Raw genomic sequence first — 24,842 nt, forward strand, 5'->3', positions numbered from 1 at the left:
CACGGCAACTCATAAATGTCGTACTTTTCAAAAATATATACACAAAGGACTCATTTTTTGAGGCGGATCGTGAAATTTCCATGAAGAACGCAAATTAAGATAAGATAGGAGGAAACTAAATTTTTAAGAAGACTTGTGGAATTTACAGAAAAATACATGTAATTGCTGCACTGATTTTTTTTTTTTAATTATTATTATTGATACGTAAGCGTAGAATCAGAGCACATCGGTGCTCTCCGGGATGCATTCACTTTCTACCTTTGGTTGATTGGAATGTCTTGATTCCAGTATTTGATGGAGAATTTTCATTTAATTAAGGAACTTTTAATATTGACCAGAGATTCATTCTTTATAAATAATTTTAAAAAAAATAATTAGCACGAAAAATCCTCTCAAAGTCGTTCGTCGAACCCACTCTGAATGCTCCATCAAGATGCTCGATCCCGTAAATTGAGTCATGAGCAAACAATAAGAATGCTGAAATATAAAATAAATTTTAAAAAAAGAGGAGCTATCATGGTAGCTATGTCAATGTTATTTTTCTATTTTTGTCCCGTCAGAAGCAAACGGGTCTCGAGCAAATAACGGAAAATGACCATTTATCTTCTTTAAATCTAAATGCTTCAAATATCCTCTTCATAATGTTGCAACTTTCAATTCAAACTATATACATCTACATCTTCGTTTTCCTGAGAGAGGTCGTTGATTTTTCGTGCCGGTCTACAGGAGGAAACAAAATTGTTTTTTTCGAGGAGACTCCGTGAATTTTTCGACCGTCATTCATGAGTCTGCCAAAGAAATTCAACAAAAAAAAAAAAAAAAAAAAAAAAAAAAAAGAATTTCATCAAAGGGCTTCACTGAATTATTTTCCCCACAGGGTTGCCACTCCATTCTGGGAAAAAAATTACCTGAGTTTTCCCTATATGGGTATGCAGTCTAACAAATGAGCAAATACTGATATTTGAAAAAAAAAAAAAAAAATGCATGTGAAATGAAAAATACATAATGTTTGCTTTTATGATAGACATTTTAATATACAACTAAACAAGAAAAAAACCCCTTTAAAAAACCAATTTTTTATTATATTTTATTTATGAATTTTATTATAGTAATACTTTTGGTAGTTTATATGTGTGGACACTTATTTTTGCAACTTCAATTTAAAAAATAAATAAATTCCCTGTACTTTCCAGGTTTTTGAAGAAATCTTCAAAAGTCCCTGGATTTTCCTTCATTTTTTTTGTTGTTGATTTTTGAATTCCCTGCATTTTCCCTGTTTGTTCAGGTTTCCCTGTGGCGTGGCAACCCTCTCCCGAGACATTCACGCCGACAGCCCGAGCTCTCCTCTAGAGTCATAGAAAATATCACTTCTCGTCCACCACATCCTCCATCTGTCGTGGTGGCCGCCCCCTTTTCCTCCTTCTCCCCCGGAGGGGAGTTTTTCCCGATTCTCGACCGCCTCCTCTTCCTACTTCTCCCCATTCGCGGTCGCTTCCTCCTCCTTCTCCCTCGGAGGAGAGTCCTTTCTCGCCCGTTTCGCTCGGTCCTCTCCGTTTCTGTCGGACTTCACTCCGCCGTCACCGTTCCTGTCGGACTTCACTCCACCGTCTCCGTTTCTGTCGGACTTCACTCCGCCGTCACCGTTCCTGTCGGACTTCACTCCACCGTCTCCGTTCCCGTCGGACTTCACTCCACCGTCTCCGTTCCCGTCGGACTTCACTCCGCCGTCTCCGTTCCCGTCGGACTTCACTCCGCCGTCTCCGTTCGGCTCGGACTTCGCCTCTTCCGCCTCCCGCTTGACCCTGGGCGCCTCGGCCTCCCCGCCCCTGGAGGGCCTGGCCCTCTTGCCCAGGGCGCCTTCGGCCACCCCCAGGGTGGTCTGCAGGCCGTCCCGGATGGCGCCCAGGGCACGCTGGCACCTCTCCGCCTCCTGCCTGGCCCTCTTCAGCTCGTCCTCCGCGGCCCTCAGCCTCTGCCTCCGGTCCTCCAGGTCGGCCGCCAGCTTCTGCTGCTGCCTCTCTCTGGCGGACACCTCTTCCTGCAGGCGCTCTGAAAAGGATTTTTTTTTTTTAAATTAAGAAAAGTCACACCTGCTTTCTTTTACTGTTTAAATCATCCTAATAATATAAAAATAGAGTTTTTTAAACCCCTTAACAATCCAATCATTTTCAAGAAAACGGTCATAAAAGTGTGTATTTTTTTTATTTAAGAAAATTATATAAAAGTAAGTGTATGTACAACATGTGCATTCAATTTTTCATTTTGAATATTTTTTAGATTGAAATTTTAAAAAAAATTTAAAATTTTATGAAAAGTCAACAAGCAAGCAGCGAAAATTTAAGAAATACGTCTTTTAAACATTAAAAAAGAATTTTATTAATCTTTTCTTTAATATAAGTAAAGATAAGTAAATTTTTCTTGCGTGGTAAATTTCAAAGCTCGAGATACGGAGGCCGACGTCACAATCTGGTAAGTTAGTACCAAATTTCCTTTCTTCATCTCTGCAATTATTTAAAATGGACTGGTGCTGCCATCTAGTGTATAAAGAGAGAAATGAAATGTATTCCGGGCAAAATAAATGAATTGGTTTTAATAGTTTCGTTGCGTTAATATTGACCACCCCAGCAGGGCATAGACACGGGAGAGAGCGGGAAGGGGTTAAGAGTAAAAACATTTTGACCATGGACTAATAATAAGAGTAGACCGAGCTACGGCAACCCTTTTGCTGCTCATAAACCAAACCATGTGACTGGTGTTTATCCTAGCAACAGCGGGCGTTGATGGTAGCAGACGATCAACGCGAGCCAGAAATAAAATAAATAGAATGGATGGAACACGGAAGAATGATCTTTTATGGAGTCCGATTTGTAAATTTGTTATTCTAAGTTGTAAATATTTTGTTAATATAGTGATAGATAGTATTGTGCAGTTTCTTTATTCAATTTCAATAACTCTCTAAGCAATTAAAGATGCAAGCGTCCATAAAGAATCGGCAAACGGTAAGATTTTTACCTACAATTTCAATTTAAGATACAGATTAGTACATTTTTGGGTTAACGAAAAACGTTTATGCCAACGCTGACGTAGCAGTACCGAATGAAATAAAAGTTACTGAAAACTGTGATCAAAAATTAATTACTAATGTCAAAACAATGCATAACTAAAAGAAAAACAGTTCAATCTCTGCGCCTGGAAAAAAAAATTATAATAAAAACGCATTACGTCTCAAAATACATGTCGAGTGCCAAACTATAGATAATCCTGCCATCTAGCAACCATGCTGCCAAAGTTTTCGCCGAGCCTCCCACCAGTCACATGATGTATCCATGAACCAATATTTTCATCAGCGAGTCTGGAAAAGCTATGTCTGCTCTTATTATTAGTCTATGTTTTAGACAATACCGTCGCCCCAGAGCAACAGTAAGGTATCTTCATGCATGGCCCCACTTAATTTTATAGGCCGTGACATTCGCTGATGCATGAGCTGCAATCGGTTTAACACAGAAAAGTCACAAATTGTCAAGGCCCGAGCGGCAGCGCCATCTTGTGGGACCATGCTTCGTGTTACTTCTGGGATTACTGTTTGACCATGGATTGTATGTAATTTGGCAATCCGCCAAGTAGAGACGATTCCATCCGAATGAATCTAGCAGGGGAGAAGGGAAAAGAGAGATGGGGTTCTGATTTACGCGTTTTGTAATGTCACTAGTTTATTCATTTATTGCATTCTCAAAAATAAAATAAGGGGAAACAAAAATAATTACCATGGAAACAACAACAAAAAAATAAAATATTTTCATTTCGTTCACGAACGTAAAAACCAAATGGTAAGCTCAAAACTTTGTTGTGAATAAATAAATCAATTCATTTTTGCCGTGAGAATATGGATCGAATATACTTTAGATTTAAAAAATGCTGCTGTGAGTAAATTTTCATTTTTACAAATCTAAGGCTAAATAGTAGAGGCAAAAGTGCCCATCTGAAACAAATCAACTAACACCCCTATAAACTAATAGGTACGTCCATTTCTGCCTATAAACCAGATATTATCCTTTCCATGTAATCGATGGCCAGACAGTAGATACCTTACTGTTGCTGTGAGGCAACAATATGTAACTACAGTCAAACCTCAATACATCAAAGTAGCAAATTGTGGGGGGGAGGGGGGGGGGGGAAATCGATGTAAAGAAATTTCGATACATAGAAACAATCTAAGTTAATCATAAAAATCTTGTAAAACATTGTAATTATATCAATTTTTCATGTGAAACCCAATTTCTAATTCATACGAGCACCCGATTAAATGAAAGTTAATAATTAAAAAATTAACATTCACTGTGAGCACTGCATAGTTTTATGCCATTTCATGTTTTTGAGTGAACGTTGTAAGTTTCAGTACTTTTATTACGATTTTCCGATTTCTCGTGACGGCACACACTCCCTTGCGCAAATACGAAATTTACCAGAAATGACATTTTTGCGCACTTGTACATCTTCAGTCTTTATTCCGATAAGTAGCAGAGTTTGTGCACACAGTGCCATTGCCTGGTGTAGTTAGAGACTGAGAGATAACTAGCATATTAAGGTAAAATATATTTACTCTTATACTCAAGAATTAACGTAAAATAAAAGTATTTACAGAACATGTTAAACACACAAAATCAACACATAGAATCACTCACTCGTGGATACAGTCGACTGTTTAAATACCTTCTTAAGCTACGGAAATTTGCATACGGTTAAGCAAATAAAACAGTTAATACATTACGACAGAATAAAATTAAAATTCCAACAGTCTTCAGCAATTCAACTCAATCTGCAACATTGGGGGGATTTTCGTTTCGACGATGGTCATCGTGAGAAAAGTAAAAAAATCAATCTACATAACTGGAATGATTTTCACTGAAGCTAAGAAAACTAGGAATGATAATCAACAGACAAAGGGGATAACTTGAAACTGATTTTAATACATTACTGGTTGCAACTAAGATTTGAAATAAACTTATGGGAATTTAAGAACTCCAGAATGGCCTATCTACGCACCCCTCTACCCCAGATTCCTTATGAGTTTCGTAGCAACCTATAGTGAACATCATTTTCTCCCCTAACCTTCATTTTTCATGAGACAAACAGTCTAAATTGGAAAAAAAAAATCTACGAATGTCTCGAAATTTGTTTTTCGATGTACAGTAAAACCTGTCTGCAACGATACTGCTGGGACCTAAAAAAATATTGTTATAGACAGGTTATTGTTATAGACAGTATCATTATACACAGGTTTCACTGTATAGAGGTTTTTTCGATAGATTGAAACAATTTTTCTGTAATGGACAAGGAAATTTGCTGGGGTTTTGACACATAAAAAGTTCTGATACATGGAAGTTTGATATATGGAGGTTCGACCGTATTTTTAAAGTTTTGGAAGAATTTTTATGGATTTGCAGCAGGTTATTTGGAAGGCTGAAATGAAAAAAAAAAAAGTGCCCCGAACCAGTGAAAGGGCCCCTTGACCAGGGAACAAATACAGCATGATCTTCATGGTGCCATTAAGGGTTAGAGAGGTCAAAAAATCCACTTTTTTTTAAATGTTAGTAAAACTATTCAAGGATATGTTGCTAAACTGTCAGTGAAAAACTCTAATTAGTTCCAATGCTATGAGCACTTAAAGTGACTGTGGAGATTCAAAAATGTTCACAGCATTTTTTTTTCAAACTCGTTTTTCTGGAAACCACTTTTTTTCAACTGGTGTGCATTCTATAGTTTTGGACCCATCGTTCTAAAATTTTATGCAATCGTATTCTACATGAACCTTACTCTTGGATGATATTATTAATAAAATATTTTTTTTTAATGCAGGAAGTGTGAAAATAATTGTAGAAAAACATAATCAAGCACCTCAAAAACGTTCAATTTTCAACTTTTTTGATCACAATTAGGTTCACATTCTAGGAAAAGATGTTGTTAACGAGAAATAAAAAGTGTAAAGATTACGGGCAAAAATTGTGGCTTCGGTAATGCACACCAGCAGCGAGCTCTGATGGACAGCAGCTTCTAACTCCACTAATTTTGGTGGAAGTGACTCGAAAAAAAGACAAGGTGTACTTCAAAAGATGACTAAAATATGCCCCAAATTAAAAAAAAATTCTGAATTTTCTTTCCTGTTAAAAAAAAGAATATCACATAAAACACTAAAATTTCGGCCTCCTAAACTGGGGTTTCCCCTTAGCAGGGTATTAACAAAATTGCAAAAGTGAAATTTTGAGACCTTTTTGTGATTTTTCAGAACAAACAAAAAAGGGTCTACATCCACAGAAAAATTTGCCTCTTAAGACAGCTTCTTTAGGTAGAGTCAGGGCTGGATTGAGGGGAGAGCAGGCGGGGCTGTTGCCCCGGGGCCTCCACAACAAAGGGGCCCCCACAATAAAATTTTTACAAAATATCCTAACTTTCACGGGTCAGCAAATTTTATGTTTTCTCTCCCCTATAAATTATAATAATAATGTAAAAAAATATACAGCAGTAGCTTCAGGATGTATTTACTATTAAAGTGCTGATCGAAAATATCGGATATACAGGGTGTCCCAAAAGGTCGTTTACAAACTTAACATGCTGGTCTGTCATATCATGATGAACAAGATTTACATAGGAACATGTGTTCCCAAACGCAATGTTGGCGCACTCCATGCACACAAAGTCAGACACTAACGGATGCACAACATGTCGCATATCTATTACACAAAGATAGTTTAGCACAATATTTTAATTTTTAAGGAAAGCTTAAAGTAGTTAATAAAATTTCCGTCCCGTCAGCTCTCATAATCACGTTACAACGACAACGCAGCGATCGGTGAAATCTTGTCCGAATGGATCGTTATTACGACGGTCGGTACTTTGTCGTTGCGACGCGTGTATGTCAGCTAAAGGCAGCAAATTTCAACAACAGCTATAAGCCTTAATTGAAAACTAAAATGTTGCGTAACATCGTCTTTGTGTAATAAATATGCGACATGTTGTGCATCCTTTAGTGTCTGACTTTATGTGTATGTAGTGTGCCAGCATTGTATTTTTGAACGTATGTTACTATGTAAATCTTGTTCATCATGATATGACAGACCAGCATGTTAAGTTTGTAAACGACCTTTTGGGACACCCTGTATACATATACATCAAAATATTCGGATATATATCAAAGTATCGGATATTTTCGAAAATATGATGATCTTTTTGAACACTGATTAGGGGCCTCCACACTTCCAAATCCGGCCCCGGGTAGAGTAGTATCGTTTTGTTACGCATGAAAACGATGATCACTCTGCAATGTAAACAGACAAAATGCATAAAGAAAACAGCGACTTGAACGTAAATTTTGATAGACATCGGTAAACGATATTTAACCGCGTTCTCATTCCTAAAGTAAAGTAATACAAAATTTACTTTATTCAAATTAGATTAACTTCTCAACTCTTTCGACACGTGTAAAGTTTCAGTTTTAGGCCCCAAAGCAGAATACTACTAAATTTGCGACGTTTGTCGCAGAACATATGCCTGAGCAGCAGAACAATTCTGTTCAAATGTGAAAGGAAAATCGACAAATTTTCTGCAGAAATTCTGCAAATTTCATTGAAAATCTGCAGAAACCGCGGTGCCGAAAATCTGCAAAAATTACGGTGCAGAGAATCTATAGAAACTGAACTTGTTAAAATTAAAAGAAAATCTAAAATTATCTCAAATTACGATAATTTGGCGGAAAGCTCGCTATGTTGAATTTGATTAATCCTTTGGGGACTTTCCCAATCGATCTTCATTATTACAATTTCCGCCATACACTTATGTTTTGGAAACATGGCAACATTGAAACACGTCCACCGCCGGAAATTGCGTGTCTTGTTTGAGATTTCAATCCTTTTGCATCCAAAAAATATTTCAATTGTTTTGAAGTGTTTTATTATATGCAACCCAACCTCGACTCATTCTATTTATTATTTCAGTAATTTCTTTATTTAGTAACATTATTTTAATTGCTCCTTCATGCCATGTAAAATTAACCAAAAAAAATGTGGTTTGACACCTAGGTTCGAATTTTTATAACATTTTGTATCTTTGCTCTTTCTATGCATTTTGGAAAGCACATAAACTATTTTCGTAAAATCTCAATCAGTTTAGGTTTGACACCTTGTTAAAGTTTTTTTGATTTTATAGTTTTCATGATCAACTAATTTTCCAAATTCTGTGCTCTTTTATTAGTCATTTGGTTGAAAGCTGTGATGTTTCCGAAAATATTTCATTTCCACAGAAATAAATAACAACAGTCCAGTTTAAAAAAAAAAAACAACAACTCCTATATGAAACGATTTTGATTTTTGCCACCCAATTTGTGGAAAATGTCACGTTTTTTCGCGTACAATGCTTGAAATACTTGCAGAACAATTTTGGTCAAATGATTTTACGTTGCAGAACATCGTAAAGTATTCTGCTTTAGGGGTTTTAGGTTGGCATCCTTTGATGCCCAATCATATGCAAATGAGGCGAGTATAAATAGTGAACGATTCCAATCCTTCTCTCTCTCTCTTTCTTTTGTGTTCGTCAGCCTCTCATGTGTTAGGTCCGGTAGGTGTCGGGGAGTTGTGAACTCCACCTCCACTAATGGCCAGGTTTATTCTTATTAACTTATTTTGTTAGTTTATTTTAGTTTCTATGGACCAATAAATTCTTGGTAAGATTTTAAACAAGTTTCCAATGTTCATTTCTTCACATTAACATTTGATTCTGTATCTTCCACTGAGTGGTATTATCTCTGCTTGTATAAGCAAGTAATATTCAGGGGTGATTGTGAGTTCATCAAAAAATACCTGAAAGTTTTAAAGCGAGAACGGGGGGGGGGGGGGAATCTTTGGCCCCTATTACTTAAGTGCACCTTTGCCATAGTATTAAATAGTTCTGAGTCAAAATATTGTGTGTACATTTGGTTAAATTTTTACTGGGTTACAAAGTTACTTTTGAACTGGTGTTATACAAATTATCTTGACATTTGTCCATCTTAAGGTACTTGCAGGTATATTTGATGAGTATTATATAATTTTAAAAAAAATGTGGAGGTAGGGAGATAAAAGCATAACAAAAAAAAAAACATAATTCCGGTATTTTCGGACATAAAAATACCGGAAATACGTCCGAAAATACCGGAAATTCGGTAAAATACCGGAACACAATCACCCCTGACTAATGGCCAGGGTTTATTCTTATGAACTTATTTTGTTAGTTTATTTATTTTAGTTTCTATGGACCAATAAATTTTTGGTAAGATTTCAAACAAGTTTCCAATGTTCATTTCTTCACATTAACATTTGATTCTGCATCTACCACTGAGTGGTATTATCTCTGCTCGTATAAGCAAGTAATATTGTTGACTGACTTACGAAATTTAGCCTTTCGGCTTTTCGTTTAAACATCGTAAGTTATCAAATTTGAGGTTCTATTCTCACTAGTGATGTGGATTGGGTAAATACCCAAAAACTGGGTGTTTTACAAAAAAAAAAAAAATGCAAGTGAATGTGATTTTTTTAAAAAATCTAAATATAAAATAATAAGTAAAACTGATACATATGTAGTAACAGTTTATATTTTTTATTGAAAGACTTGATGAAATTATGAAAGAAACACATCGTGAAACAAAGAATCTTTCTTTTCAATGTCATAATTGAAGAAGTATAAGCAATTCAATGATGAACTTCAGAATTTCAAAATCACAATCTATGTTAGTCATATCCAAAATGGAAAAAAAAAAAAGGAAGCATGAGGAATGTTTGGAAGAATAAACTGATAAGTTATTTAGGACTGTGATGTTATTTATTTATTTTATTGCCGTTTAACTGATAATGCAGCAAATATAGAAACAGTTTTCACATTAATAAGCAAAAAAAAATCAAAATATCGTTTTCTGTTGCCTTGCTTATTTGCATTCGCTCCCCGGTGCTTCATGATGGAGATTTATTCAAACTATTTTTAATACACGCAATTATTGATGTAGGGTGGGAAGGTAAATATTTTTTTGGGTATTCATCCGAAGAAACGGTAAATCCCCTAGTAATTGCGCATTTTGCAAAAAAAAAAAAAAAAAAGGTGGTATCAAAAGCTGATGATTTTCTTTTTAAAACATAAACCGTAAAATGAAAGATTAAAAATTTAAATATTTATGTATTATATTTTTTTAAATTAAAGGCTTAATGAAATCTTATCAAAAAAAAAAAAAAAAAAAAAAAAAACTGTCAGAAATTAGAATGAACTATTTTAATAACTTAAATAGGATGTTTGCTTTTTTTTGTAACCAGTTAAGCTTTTTATTTTTTGTAGAATGGCTTTTTATATCTGATATTTGGCTAGCAAGCATTGAGTAAGCATATCCAACACATTTAATGTGAATATCATATTAGATTGCCAAGTTGTTTCACACAATAACTCTTTAAATATGTGATCAAAATACAATTTTTGGGGCAAAAATTTATTGTTTTGTATATGGTTGGTTACATATACATAGTTGAATACATACAGAAAAGTATTTTAGTTGAATATAATTTTTTGAAATAAATACCCGGGTAAATATCCATTTTGGGTATTTACCCAGGTATATACCCTGGGTATTTACCTCTAAAAATAAATACCCGGGTATTTTACATCACTAATTCTCACCCAGTTCGGAGAGTTGCGCCCTTATCTTGTCCTCCGCATCCAGCCTCCCCTTCTCGCTCAGTTCCAGCCTGTCCACCAGCTTGCCCACGTCCACCAGGGAGCCCCGACAGGAGACCAGGGAGGACTCCTCCCCGCCCTTCGAGTTCGAACGCCTCAGCTCCGGGATGTACTTCTTGTTGCCTGGAAAAAGAAAATCGTCAAACGGTGTCCTCCCATTCATCGGTACACGCCTGGAATCCTAATTGATTCCGGACTCAGTCGGCGCAGTTCTTCATGCTTAGCACAGGATCACATGTAAGACATTTTCCACAAAAAATATAGGACAAACATTATATGAATGACTAGCTGCGTTGCCCGGCTTTGCCCGGTCTATTTTGAAAACAAAAATTGTGTCAAGTGACTTATATTCAACAATGAGGCATAAATAAAAGAAAAAAAAAATCATCATGCAAAATTTAAACTCCAAACAATGACGACAGATATTAAAATACTTTTAAGAAATTAAAATAAAATGAGAAAGATGGATTTAAAAAGCGTAACTATGGAAACACAAAATAAAATAAGTTTCAGAGTTGAAAATGAGAAAGATAGAAACAATGGATTCCAAAAGGGTTACCGTGGAAACGCAAAATAAAATGGTTGAAAACTTGAATAGAGAACAGATTTTTGAACTTCATTTAATTCGCTTGTAACTTTTTTTTCTAATGGAGATAGAGGGTTAAACTTTCGACCTTAGGTCGAGTTAGATCTGAAGTAAAAAAGGTAGCTCTTTTCAAGGGTGTCAAAACGAAAACTGTAGGACAATTCCTTCACTTTTTATTGATGGAGTTAATGAAGAAAGTATTGCCTAAATTCCAGCTAAGCCTAAACAAATTCGAGCTAAAAACGTAAATAACTCCCGCCGCAATTAAGTTAGAGCGTTGGAACGAATTGCGTAGAACGCGGAAAATTCTTCCCTTTCCAACGATATGTAATATTACTAATTGCGAGTAATTTATTACCCACATATTCGGGAATTTATGTGAAAATTGGGCCTAAATTGGAATAAAAAAAGAACTATTCATCGAATTTTTTTCGAACTGGTCTGCAAACCTTCTCAGGACTTAAAGGAACAAATTGTGAAAATTTCAGCGAAATCGGCCGGGTAGTTCTCGAGTTTTGCGAGTTCAAACACACAGACGCTTTTTGGACACTTCATTTAATACTATGTAGAGATTTTGCTATGAAAAAAGAAATAATACATGTCATATATTATTTAGTTCATTCTTATCAATGATTTTGCTGGAAAAAAATCTCAAACAAAATTATAACTTACATCTGAAATGATTTTCCTGTAGTTAAAAGAATAATTTTTGAAAAAAAAAAAAAAACAGTGTACTTTGTAGACTAAATAACTAAACAAAATTTGAACAAAGATAATTTTTTTTCTTCCTCACTCATGACCCAAGTACTAATTCAACTGTTCTTTGATTTTATATCTAAACTGATACTTTACCACTTGTATTAACTACAAACAGAGCTTGAGAAGGATTCTTCTGATGTATTTCAGTTCCTTATGCTTGAATGTTTTAGCAAGCTGCCTAAATTGTCAAAATCCAATATTGCTTATGGGTACTGAACAGTTGCAAAAATGGCAAAAAGAGGTAAAATCATCTTTTCCTTTGGCACACAATGCACCAATATTGTACCATTAATGTCCTCCTGATCCAACCATTCCAAACGAAATTTTGTTAAGCGATGCAATTTCGCCATTATAATTCCACTTATTACAAACAAAATATGTTTTAACATCAGAAGGAACTTACATTCTACGATCCCAAAATTCCACAAAAAGAAAAGACTGCAAAAAAAAGAATATTTAAACATTCCGATCAGAAAATGCACTGAACACAAATTAAACCCCACGAAATTAAAAACCATGCTGGAAAACAAAACAAACTGCTGTTGCTCAAATGTAAAATTCTAAAACCGATTTCAGACTTAGTTCTCGAAACTTCACATACTGTAGAGTGACGTCACATTGCTGTAGCCAATGAGTCAAGATACCTGTTGCAGGATTTAGTTGGTTGCATTTTTCAATTTGAAATTCGTTTGAGCACGTACTTTTAGCGAAAAATCCAATGTCAGAAAGTTCATTTTCTGTTCTTTTTAAAAGATCAGGGGCCAATCCAGGATTTTTTTCTTGCTACCTATTTTTGTGAAAGTATTGCATTATTCTATTTTTGTGAAAGGTCTTTTTTTATCAGCATTGTTTTTGTGAAATTTTAGAGGCATCCTAATTTTTGTAAAAGAGAAGTAGAGCAAGTGAAATTTTAGTTCGAAAAGGTAAATGTCACCGAGTATTATTTTTAACAGGTTTCGTTTTTTTTTTTTTTTTTTTTTTTTTGGGGGGGGGGGAAGCTAAAAACCTAAAAAGTACGAAAAATACCATAGTAATTTCAGCTTAATGGGCTATGTACTGTGTACAATATAGGACATTATGGGAAAAACGGTTTCCCAAAACAGATGTTGAAAGATTGCAATAATATTGCATGAGTACTTTGGCGAGAAACAGTTAAAAATTAGTTAAAATACTACAAAAAGGTTTCCATTTAAGCGATTGTTCATATAAACCTGCTTAGAATTTTATTTTATGAGTAAATTTTGTTTTAAACAGAGAAACAAGTTTTATATTTTAAAATGCAAATTTTTGTGAAATTTTCGATGTTTTTGTGAAGCTACTGATTTTATTACTTGATTTTTGTGAAAGTACCGATTTCAAAAAAAGATTTTTGTGAAGGTACCGAAAACGGTAGCAAAATCAGCCTGCATTGGGCCCTGAAGATATACAGGGTAAGAAACATGAATATAGGAAATATAGGACATTTTTGAAAAATATAGGAAATTCAGGATGATTTTTATGCTTTTTTGAAAATATAGGATATATAGGACTACTTCGACTCCTGTTAGTAAGATTGCATGTACTGGACATACCATAAAAAATAAAGTTTGTAGCGGGAGAAAAAGTTTTCCCCACCTGTGCCTCATGCAATTTACATCCAGCCAAGCTTGAACACATTCTTAGTTGCATAGGGTTGACAAAGAAGGAACTTTTCTAAACAAAATTTTTACCGAGTCGGGACTTTTAAAATGTTTTTGATATTCTATAATTTTAGAATTTTTTTTTGCTTTTTTTTGTGTTTTTTATAATGTATTTGGAGTTTAGGTTTTCTGTGTTTTTTAATTTTTGTAGTTGTACTTTAGCTTCTCACCGAATCCATGTCCACACTTTGTGTCTTGAACGCATGGGATAATTAAAAAAAAAAAAAAAAAAACATCAAGCACGGAAACCTGGAAAATCCTCTTTTTTTTTCGACAGTATATTATTTCGCCCTGCATTTTTTAGCAAACACAAAATTTTAAACTAAAAATGTAGAACATAGGGTGCCTGATTAAGGGTCGTGATTACTTGAGAAAATTTGTTTTCAATCAGACATATTTGCATAAAAATTTGCTTTATTTCATATTGTAAAAGTTAATTGGAGTAGTAACAAATGCAAAACGTTTTTCAACGTTTTCAAAAACTTCAATTTTATGTTTAGTTTCATTTATAAAAAAAAATCAATAAATACCTAAAAAATTCAAAACCATGTTTAAAACATTTTTTTTAAAAATTCCAATAAAAACCAAAAGAAATCTGATTTATATTAAAAAAATATTTTTTTCATTTAAAAAAGAAAAATTGTGATTTTTCAGGGTATCTGCTACAGTTCGAGTTTTGAATTCCATGACTTTCCCCGACTTTTGCCCGTAACTTTCCATGACTCATGGATGCAGTTTTTCCAGAAAAACATTAATTTTTCACAAGAATATCTAAAGGCCGCAGACGGGTTTCTATGTTAAATTTGCCCTTGCGGCCGTTTTGACTCGCACTTGGGGGATTATTTTGGTATTGAATAAAAATAATTTAGCCAAATTTTCAGCTCTTTATCTCAAACCACACTTGAGTTTTTCAAGAAAACCTGTTTTTTTTTTTTAATTTAATTTTTTTTTCATACTAAAATTCAAAATTAATGAATGGTGATTTTTTTCCTTATTCTTAGGAATAAATTACATAAAAAATTGTAATAGTCATAGTTTTCAAACGAAAAGCGAAATTTTGGTGACAGAAACATGGGCGGATTTATGGGGGGTCAGAGGGGGGAAATGCCCCCCCAGTTTCGGGAGGACTTTATGTAGTAACTACACATCTTCCAAAAATTTAAAAAAAAATCATTTTTTTTTTCGTTTTTGAATAGTTTAGAAGAGCATGGGTGGATTTATGGGGGGGGGGGGGCAAAGGGGACAATACCCCCCAGTTTTGGGAGGAGTTTATATAGTAACAACTTATCTTCCAAAATCTTATAACAAAAAAAACTCATAATTTTTTCTTTTTTGAATAGGAAATTAAAGTTTATTTTTTCTTTTAAACTTAAAATAGCCGTTTCTTACAAAGTTTGAACAATACTGTACAACTGTATAATCTACTACTCAATTTCAAAGACTGGAAAGTACAAATTATTGATAGGTTCTAAAATCCCTGAAAAGAATTGGCGCAGTATAGCCTTCAAAGATCTTGAACCAAAAACCCAATCTAACCAACCAAACCTTGAAAATAATTAGACAAGTCTTTGAAACTCCTAAGCAAAGTGTGCTTCAATTTTATTTCTTATCAAGTGTAAAAATTAAGAATTGCTCAAATGGGTAGTATGTTACTCTCTTGATACCTATTCTCTAAATCTGTGCACCATTTCTTTTAAAGTACTAACTTGCATCACAAAGCACTTTTAAAGCATAAAACTTAAAAAAAAAAAATTGCCTATTATTTCCAATTAACCCTTATAAGACTTCAAAATGCAGAATTTTATATCCATTTTAGATAATTTCCTCCGGGGGAGTAACCCCCGCGCCCCCTAAAACTGGAGATATTCTATATCCCACTTAAAAGGGAGCACTGCGTCACTCTATCAATACCAGCCCTCTCTCTTTTAAGGTCAATTTAAAAAGGACAGCATGATTACACACAGTAATGAAAACGACACATAAAAAAGTAAAGAATGGCCTTACGCATCACAGAAAACAGACAAAAACATGAGAGGGGGGAGGGCAATTAAAAATGTTGCTCCAAAAAAAAAAAAAAAAAAAAATCCTGCCCCCCCTGGAACTCAGTCCTAAATCCGCCTATGGACAGAAATAAAATTTAAATATTTTTTTCAATGTCTTTCTAAAAAGTGTCACTCACCAAATTTTGTCAGAAAATGTCTTTTATACTCATTTACACTCAGGAATTTTTTCGAATTTTTTGAAATGGTGGAACAATACGAAAAAAATTAAAATGATTATTTTTTTTCATAATTTTGCGTTTAAATATTTTTATTACCAAAAAAAAAAAAAACTGAAAATTAAATTGCAACTATCTATGCTTTGAACATACGTTTGTAAAAATCAAAACGAAATGTTAATAGCTCAGCTACTATTACAAATAAAAAACAATTAATGCAAAAGAAGCTTCAAACATAAAATAAATATTTTATTTTACAAACAAATAATGAATCAAGAACTTATTTTTTTTAAAGCTAATAGTTTTCTAAAAAAAATATGTGACTAGGAATAATTTAGTAAATTCTAAAATTATGTTTAGAATAAATAGAATAAACAAATAATCAGAAAAAGATTAAAATACTGAATTAAAATACTTAATGTCTGGTAAGTAACTTATCAGACATTACCAGATATATTACTACCAAAGTTTTAGAATAGGCTACAAATATGAGAAAATTCCAGATTTCTGAATTTCATTGAGGTCCTAAACGTCCTTAATTAATTCTTCAGACCAGTTTTATTTTCTAAAACGTTCATTAACTTAAGACAATGCTGAAAATTAATGATAATTTTAATGAGTTTCTTGAATCAACTCGGATGCAAATGACTTCAAAATTCGAGTTGAATGAGAGCGGTAAAATTATAAATATACAAGTCCCCAACTACAACAATTAGACATATAAGGAAGTTAAAAATAATGCTAATCACAAAATTATAAACATCCAAACGGCCAAGTAACATTGTGTAAGAAAATCAAGCGAGTATTATAGAAGCGGAAGCAATCGGATTTCGAAATGTGAAAAATCGGGACTGATTGGTAAAAGCGTAAGAAATGGCTAAAGATCTGTAAATTTTTACCTAATTTGCATAATTCGATAAATATGCATGCTCTAGAACCCAAAATCCATGACCAGATTTCAGTTTCTATGACTGTTTTCGATCATAGTCGAAATCCATGACTTTAAAAGATTTTCCCTGACTTTCCATACGCGGGGACACACTGGATTTTTTACGCCCTGATCTGTAGCGTAAAAGCAATCATTTTACACTTCAAACGGAAGATCACTGGATTTTTCATTTTGATAATTTTTTTTATGGGTTCTCAACCAAAAAAGTGGACAGGATAGCAACCCTGCCAGGGACACAGAAAACAGGGGTCGATCCTGGTTTTCATTTTTAGATCCAAATTTTGTATTAAAAAAAAGTGCCCATTTCTCTTCTATGTATTTTTTGTGGGGGGAAAAACCTGTCAATGAGCATGTTTAGTTATGATGAATCAAATTTGAAATCCCTTTGGCCTAAAGGACTTCACAAGGAATGACCTAAAAGCTGGAAGTATTTTTTGTTTTAATGATGTTTTTGATGTTGGACAAAATTAATGGACCTTAAAAGCAATTGAAGAACTGATTTTACAAATGAAATTTTGTGAAAGGTCTGACTCTAAAATTTGAAATTTTGTGAAGTGGCCACACAATATAGTAATTTTGTGAAAGAGCTGCAATGTGTGCCTATAAATGTGTCATGCTGGAGAACAACTAGAATTCTTCACAGTAAGAAGCACTTCATCCTCAGATAAATAATAGCCGATGATTGAGTAACCCGCGTGTTTCAACAATGAAACTCGTGCCACGGCATGATCATTTGATATGTTTTGGTAATAAGATAAACACCTTTGTGTGCTGAACAGTAAAGTAAGAAAAAACGTCAAAAAAAAAAAAAAAAAAAACACAAATTGCAGAATCTTTTTCTTACTTTAATGCTTTGGTGATGTTTAACATGCAGGGAATGGCTTTATCCCGACAAAGCTGAACTCGATCCAGTCACTTAACTGTTTTACTGGTGAGACTGTGTCATTTCAAGGGAATGAAGAATGTTCAACAATGAACGCTACCCACTGGAGTTTAGGGTTCATCCACTGGAGTTACGGTTAAAATTTAAACTATTGAAATATCACCAAACAGGCAATGGCTTCGTTCAAACATAGAAGCAGTTTTCACCCGTCATACCTTGACGGGCGACTTTCTAGTTAAAAAAGACTAGTTTCCATTAAAAAAAGGAAAATTGTCATTTTTTACACCCCTTGGTCTATAAGGTAAAAGTAATCACTTCAAACAATTAATCTGGATTTTTCATTTTGACCATTTTCTTTCTATGGGTTTTCAAAAAAAAAAAAAAAAATAGTGAACAAGATAGCAACCCTTCCAGGGGTTGATCCAGGTTTTTATTTTAGATCCATACTTTGTTAAAAAAAAATGCTAATTTCTCTTTTATGTACTTTTTATAGTAAAAAAAAACCTGTCATTGTCTTGAGCATGTTCAGCTATCACAAATCTAATCTGAAATCCTTTTGGTCTAAAGGACTTCACTGGGAATGATCTAAAAGCTAGAGGTTTTTTTGTTTTACTGATGTTTTGATGTTGGACAACATTAATTGACCTTAAAACTATTGGAACTGTTTTTACTTCCTTTTACAAAAAAGGAAGTATCGTATTTATGAAAAAAATTTCACTCAAAAATCGGCCTTAATTTCTATTTTGCTCACCCCCGAATTAATGTTGAGTTTTTTTTTTTCAACCTGACCACATGCGGGAAAAGTGCCTAAGAACGTATAAACGTTCGAAATATCCATTTTGGCATTCCCCGAGTTGATTACGACTTTTTCTCGTGACGTCCGTATGTATGTCGCATAACTCAAGAACGGTATGTCCTAGAAAGTTGAAATTTGGTACGTAGACTCCTAGTGAGGTCTAGTTGTGCACCTCCTCTTTTGGTTGCTTTCGGGTGTTTTTAAGGGGGTCTTTTGCCCCTTTTTGGAGGGAAATCATTGTTAATTTCGATGTATACTCAAGTGGTGTTATAATTTCGCGGACACTTGGCGATATATCGCCAGTCTTTTGGTCGCCAACTTGGTGACAAATTTGGGGGATTTTTTTTTTTTAATCTGGTTTCAATTTAGCCTCTGTTGGTGATATTTAGAGAGTAAACTATTGAATTACATTAAAATTTCCAATAATGGGAAAATGACATAAAAATTGGAGTAAAAGGAAGTCATGTGATGCACACATCAGCTCGTTACAAATAAATTTTGTGAAAGGTCTAATTCTAAATTTTGAATTTTTTTGCATCTATACATGTACCATGCTGGAGTACAACTAGAACTCTTCACAGCAAGAAGTGCTTCATCATAAAAGAACTAAAGATAAGAACGACTTCCCGACACGTACCCGATGCGAGAGATTCCAAGTTGATCTTGCCCGAGTCGGACTTGCCGGTCTTCTCCGAGTCCGAGGGGCCGTCCGTCAGCCTCCTGTATCGCAGGACCTCTCGCTTGCACACTTTCTGTATCAATTTCCTCACCTGCAAAAAAGGACGAAAACAATCAAATTTCGAGCAATTCATGGATGCCTGCCTCACTTGCCAAATCGATTAACTCCATAAAACAAAAACAGGGTGGCGACAGGAACTGGAAAAAAAAAGTTCCCCGACTTTTCCCTGATTGAGTTCACCAAATTTCCCCGATTTACGTTACCTATGATAATGGTTTCCTTTCTTTGCCCTACCTGAAAAGCATTTGCATATTAAATAAAATGCACTGTTTAAAACGCTTTAAGCTGTTAATTAAAAATATATTTTGAAAAGATGCTCCTTTTTTGGTAAAAATAGTTAATTAAATTATCGACAGAGAAATATTATAGGAAATCTAAAACAAATACTTTACTTTCAGGAACCAGTGAAATAAGAATTGTAAGAAATTATTAATTCATGATAAAACTAAACAATTTAAATGGAAATAATCTTAAACTGAATTTTCAAGCAGTATAATTGTTGCTGCAAGAATAACAAGTGATAGTTAAAGTATAGAAGTAATGTAGCTTGACTTACGTAAATAATACTGCCGTCTGCAGGTAAACGGCAGTATCTGCAGACATTAGTTTTAGAGATATTTGAAGAAATGTGTGGTGGATTCAGTACTAACAATAGGAAAATATCAGAATTACGACTTTTTTTCGCGTCTCTTTTTCAGCGTAAACCAAATAAGTGAGTATGTACAGTAAAGATAACGTACCATAGAATGACAAAAATGCAAAAAAAAAAAAAAAAAAAACTGCTGTTACTACCCTTTACCTGCACAGGGCAGAATAGACAAATTTATGTAAAACAAATTGAAATCTTAGGTTTTAATGAATGGATACAGCATTTAACTATTAAAAATAATAAAAATATATTTTCTTATTTACACAACTCAATTTCAAATGATTTCATTAGTTGTCGAAAAAAAAATCATAGATTACTTTAGTTAACAAACAACATTGAAATGAAAAAAACAATTAGTAATAATTTCAAGATATATATGCATATGGTTTTAAAATAAAGAGAGAGAAGTTTTTAAGTCTGAAAAAAAAAAGAAAAAAAGAAAACCCTGCGTGTAATCTTAAGTGACAGCAAATAATACCATGGCAAAAAACAAATTTGATTTTCAGTCAAAATTCAATTTTAATACAACAAATAATTGGTGGAAAATTTGAAGGGAACTAAAATACTTCATTTTGCAAAGAAAAAAAATTTTGTTTCTTCATCTGATCAATTTTCCCTGAATTTTTGTTATTTTTTCAATATTCCCTGAGTGATAAAGTTCCCTGACTTTTCCCTGATCTCCCTGAAAGAGTCGAGAAAAAAGATGAAGAAGATAGTGTTATCCCATAGGAGTGAATGGGCCATCGTGTTACATTTTCTGCCATCACATGATCAGAAATATGCTGAACGAAAACTTTACAAGGTTCATACTCAATTTCAGAAATAAAATGAAGGAGTTTTGGAGGAGTAAAATGAGATTTTGAAGGAGTACTAATGGGCTGTCATTTAATGATGTTTCATTTTTTTTTTCAACATATTTGACTGCCTTCCCCCCTTGTCACAAAGTGTCACACTTCACATAACTCCTCCTCTTGTCACATGCCATATTTTTTATCAACATATTGTTACAATAACTGTGATGTCACCCTCTCTCTTCTCCTTATCACAATTTCATGAACCCGTCTCTTCCTCAAGGCATGACATCACTTGTGGATGACCCTTTTTACAATATCATATCTGTCATTTACTAAACAATTGTTTTTTTAACACACTCACTTAATATAGTACATCAACATATGTATTTATAAATATTTAAATAATTAGACAACCTGACTTTTGCTGCTGAGAGTGTGGTGGGGGAAAAAACAATAACCATAAAACTTGAAAAAATAGCCAAACACCATTTAAGCATGTTTTACTTCACTTGTGAAACGGCGTAGTTATCTAATAATATTTTCTCCTTCAACTTTTATGACTTCCATGATCAATATGTAAATCACATCTTTATGAAACAAATACACAAATTTACATTAAAATTGCCCTTATACAATCACCCTAGTGACGAAGTTAAGTAGTCGATTGAAATATTTTAAGCTATTGTCATAGAAGAAGATTATGTAGTCTTGAACTAAGAAAGAAGGAGTTACAACCAAAATGAAGGAGTTTGAAGTGCCCTTCAAAAGAATTTCCTAAATGAAGGACCATTGGAGGAGTTTTGAAGGAGCATACGAACCCTGCTTTAATATAAATTCCCATGCTAAGCATTGATAAAGCACTATTAAAGCAGAAATGAGGATTTTTTTTTAAAAAGTGGAGTTAATCGGTTTGGCAATAGAGACATCCATATATTAACAAATGTATTTGCATTTCCTCCAATATGAGAACTGCAAAAGCTATGACCATGCACAAGCAACGAACACACTCTTTGCTCGGACAAAGGAGACAGATTTCATTAGAGAATCAACTAGTTAGTAAGTATACATTTCTTATGACAACTGCTAGTAATATTTCACAAGAAAATTTATACAGTCAACGCTCTATAGAACGACCTCCAATTACTGCAACCCTTCCACTATAGCGAGCTATGTATGAAGTCCCATTTCCTATTCCATAGATGCAATTTTATTTTAATGTCCATTAGAGCACGTTAAGTGAACCGTTCATTCCAATACAACATCCGAAACTGGGTTTAAATTTTTGTATTAACCTCGGGACTAACTATTTGAACACTAAAATTTAAACATTTTATGTTTCTAAAGGTAAAATATTTCCATTGAAAAGAATTATTTGTTGGTTTTGGGTTAAAAAAAGTGATGAATACCGCACACAAATGGTAGAAATTACAAATTATCATTATTTTTTCTTTTTTTTGAAAAACTGAAAAAAGTGGAAAGCTTCTACAATTAAAGCATAATTTTTTTTTAAAGAAAAGAAACACAACAATTTTTTTAAAAAACTTATTTTTGTAGTTTCTTGATTCTTTTAAAACGAAGCATAACTATGAGAAATCATTCGTGCATTTTATTTTAAAAAAATGACTAAATAACATGCAATACATTGTTATACTGCCGTGCTAAGAACAAAAGTGGTATCTGCACTTTTCATCAAAATTGAATTAAGGTCACCAAGTGGTTCTTTGTCACATATTTCACCTAAATACAATGTTTTATGGTCATTTATTTGTCAATGGAAAATATTTTTTTAAAAAAATCTGAAAAAGGTGCATCTGAATCAAATACATGGAGGTGCAAAACTTTAAACGGCAATTTCTCATTTTGAACTCGGCTGCAGATACAACATTTGTGCTTAGCAAGGCAGTATAGTGAATGCATGTAGATTTAGAAAAAAAAAAAAAAAAAAACAATTGCAGGTAAGCAAATGTTTCAATCAAAAAGAAAGGAAAAATAACTTAGTGCAGCAAAATAACCCAAGGAAAACTACTTTATTCGCACAAATTTGGGACTGGTCCGAGCCACTCGCTTTGGAGTTTCGATGCAGAAAAGTCAGCTAATGGATGTAGAGTCATCTGACAAAAGTCTTTTGACCGTCAAAGCCAAATATGTGCGTGTTCGTTAAATCCGCAGGCTCAATAGCCCCGTGGCTGGCCGCCAGCACTTGCCATGGGTGCCGAGTTCTTGAAGATTTCCAGAATTACCTTTAGAACTATCCCTAAATTATAGAGGTGGTATCTATTGAGCCAAAGTTGGATTCTTCCCAGTTTGGAAGCCTCACTCTGTCTAGAGCCCTTCAGCCTGAAATTCATTTGCCACAAGAAGCAAAGGCAGAGTATCTGCTACTTTCTGAGTTTTGAAATCCATGACTTTCCCTGACTTTCCATGACTTCTGCTCGTAGCTTTCCATGACTCACGTTCTTCAAATCCATGACTTTCCATGACTTACGCAAGTTACTTCATTTGACAATGACATCAAAATTGCGCATAAATATAAATAGAGACTATAAAGCAGTATAACTTTGTTTTAGGAAAATATCATTTTTATCTTAGCTATGTAAATAAATCTAAACAAAAGCAGCAAAAAATATTTAATTAAATATGTATATGAAAGACAAATGATGCAATAATTTATTGAGACAAAAAATAAGTACGAGAATTTAAGAACATTTAAAATCTAAAATAACCCATTATCTCCCCAAAGTGCAGTGTGAAATTGTAAAATACAAATTTAGCAAATGCATTCATACATTAAGCAGAAAAAAAAACTTCAAAATACTCGATTCCAGAGTCATCATTGCTAAAGATAAGTTAGTAACAGGGTTCATACTTTATTTGGATGAAAAAATTCCATGACTTTTCCAAGACTTTTTCATGATTTCATAAAAATTTTCATGACCTTGTTACATGAAGAGAATAGTACAATTTAATACCAAGCCTGCCATTTTTTTTGGAAATGAGCATCAGCAAAACTTTTACGTGAATACCACTACCTCATTGAAGCACTTACTTGTGATTAAAAATATCAGTTTTCACCAAAAAAACTAAGCCATTCTTATTTGTCTTCATCACATAAATGTAAGTAAAAATACAGTGAATGGAATATAATGGTGTTTAATGCCTAACTTTTTTTTTTTTTTGTAAACAGACAGAATGAAAATGAATGGGACAAAGGTTGAATGACTCATTAATAAGTTTCAATAAATTTGCTTCAAAAGTTTCCTTTTAGTATCAAAAATGCATTTAATCATCCATATAACTTAAAAGTATTTTGGTTCTTTAAAGTAAAGCCAGATTCTGTAGCAAATAAATGTTTCTAAGCCAGATATTTATTTTTAAAAACATTCAGTAGTGAATAAATCTTCTGATTTAAATTTACATTTTTTTTTTTGCACATATTCAAATGCATACTAATTAATAGGTTTAAAAATTCTAGAACATAGTGTTTGATTCCTGACAATGAGTTTTGTGGGCCGTATGTTGGGCACTACTGTTTTAGAATATTAGAATTCTCCTATTTCTGTATGCTATCGCCTGACTAAAGATCTTTATTTTCTAAAACCTTCAACAATTTAAGATAAACTCTGATAAGTTTAATAATAAAGCTTTTACGAGTGATGGAAACGAACTCAGATGCAATCGAATTGCATTTTTGAGTGGGCGTGGCAAAATCAACAATGTGCAAGTTCGCTACTACAGAATAAAAAATGTAAGAAGTGTTGAAAATAATAGTAAATTCAAAAGGAGTGATTTGCAAGCAATAAAATTACATTGCAAAAAAAGACGAGTGGCTGCAACAGAAGTGGATGCAATGAGATTTCAAAATTCAGATTTGTTTTTGGGATCGTTCAATTTTCCAGTTTTAATAGCTTTTATGTGCAATACTGTTAAATCACTCAAGATTTTTAATGCTCTTTTAGATACGGTTACTTTCTCTTTTCCCAGGACATTTTTCCATGACCTTAAAAAAAAATTTCCATGACTTTGAATGAAAATTTAAATTTTCCATGA

General features: G+C 33.6%; 1 protein-coding gene across 1 annotated transcript in view; it reads right to left on the reverse strand.

The window, feature by feature from the left end:
• Nucleotides 1-835: 835 nt before the first annotated feature.
• LOC129217797 (cell division cycle and apoptosis regulator protein 1-like) overlaps nt 836-24,842 on the reverse strand; it is a 78,529-nt gene continuing 54,522 nt past the window's right edge. The window contains exons 14-16 of the mRNA XM_054852138.1: nt 19,251-19,383; nt 10,687-10,866; nt 836-2,049 (exon numbers count right to left, since the gene is read on the reverse strand). Coding sequence (XP_054708113.1) covers nt 1,469-2,049; nt 10,687-10,866; nt 19,251-19,383 — 894 coding nt within the window. The 3' untranslated portion in view covers nt 836-1,468. The remainder of the gene's footprint in view (nt 2,050-10,686; nt 10,867-19,250; nt 19,384-24,842) is intronic.

This window comes from Uloborus diversus, chromosome 2 (assembly GCF_026930045.1).
Source record: "Uloborus diversus isolate 005 chromosome 2, Udiv.v.3.1, whole genome shotgun sequence".
Lineage (NCBI taxonomy): Eukaryota > Metazoa > Arthropoda > Arachnida > Araneae > Uloboridae > Uloborus > Uloborus diversus.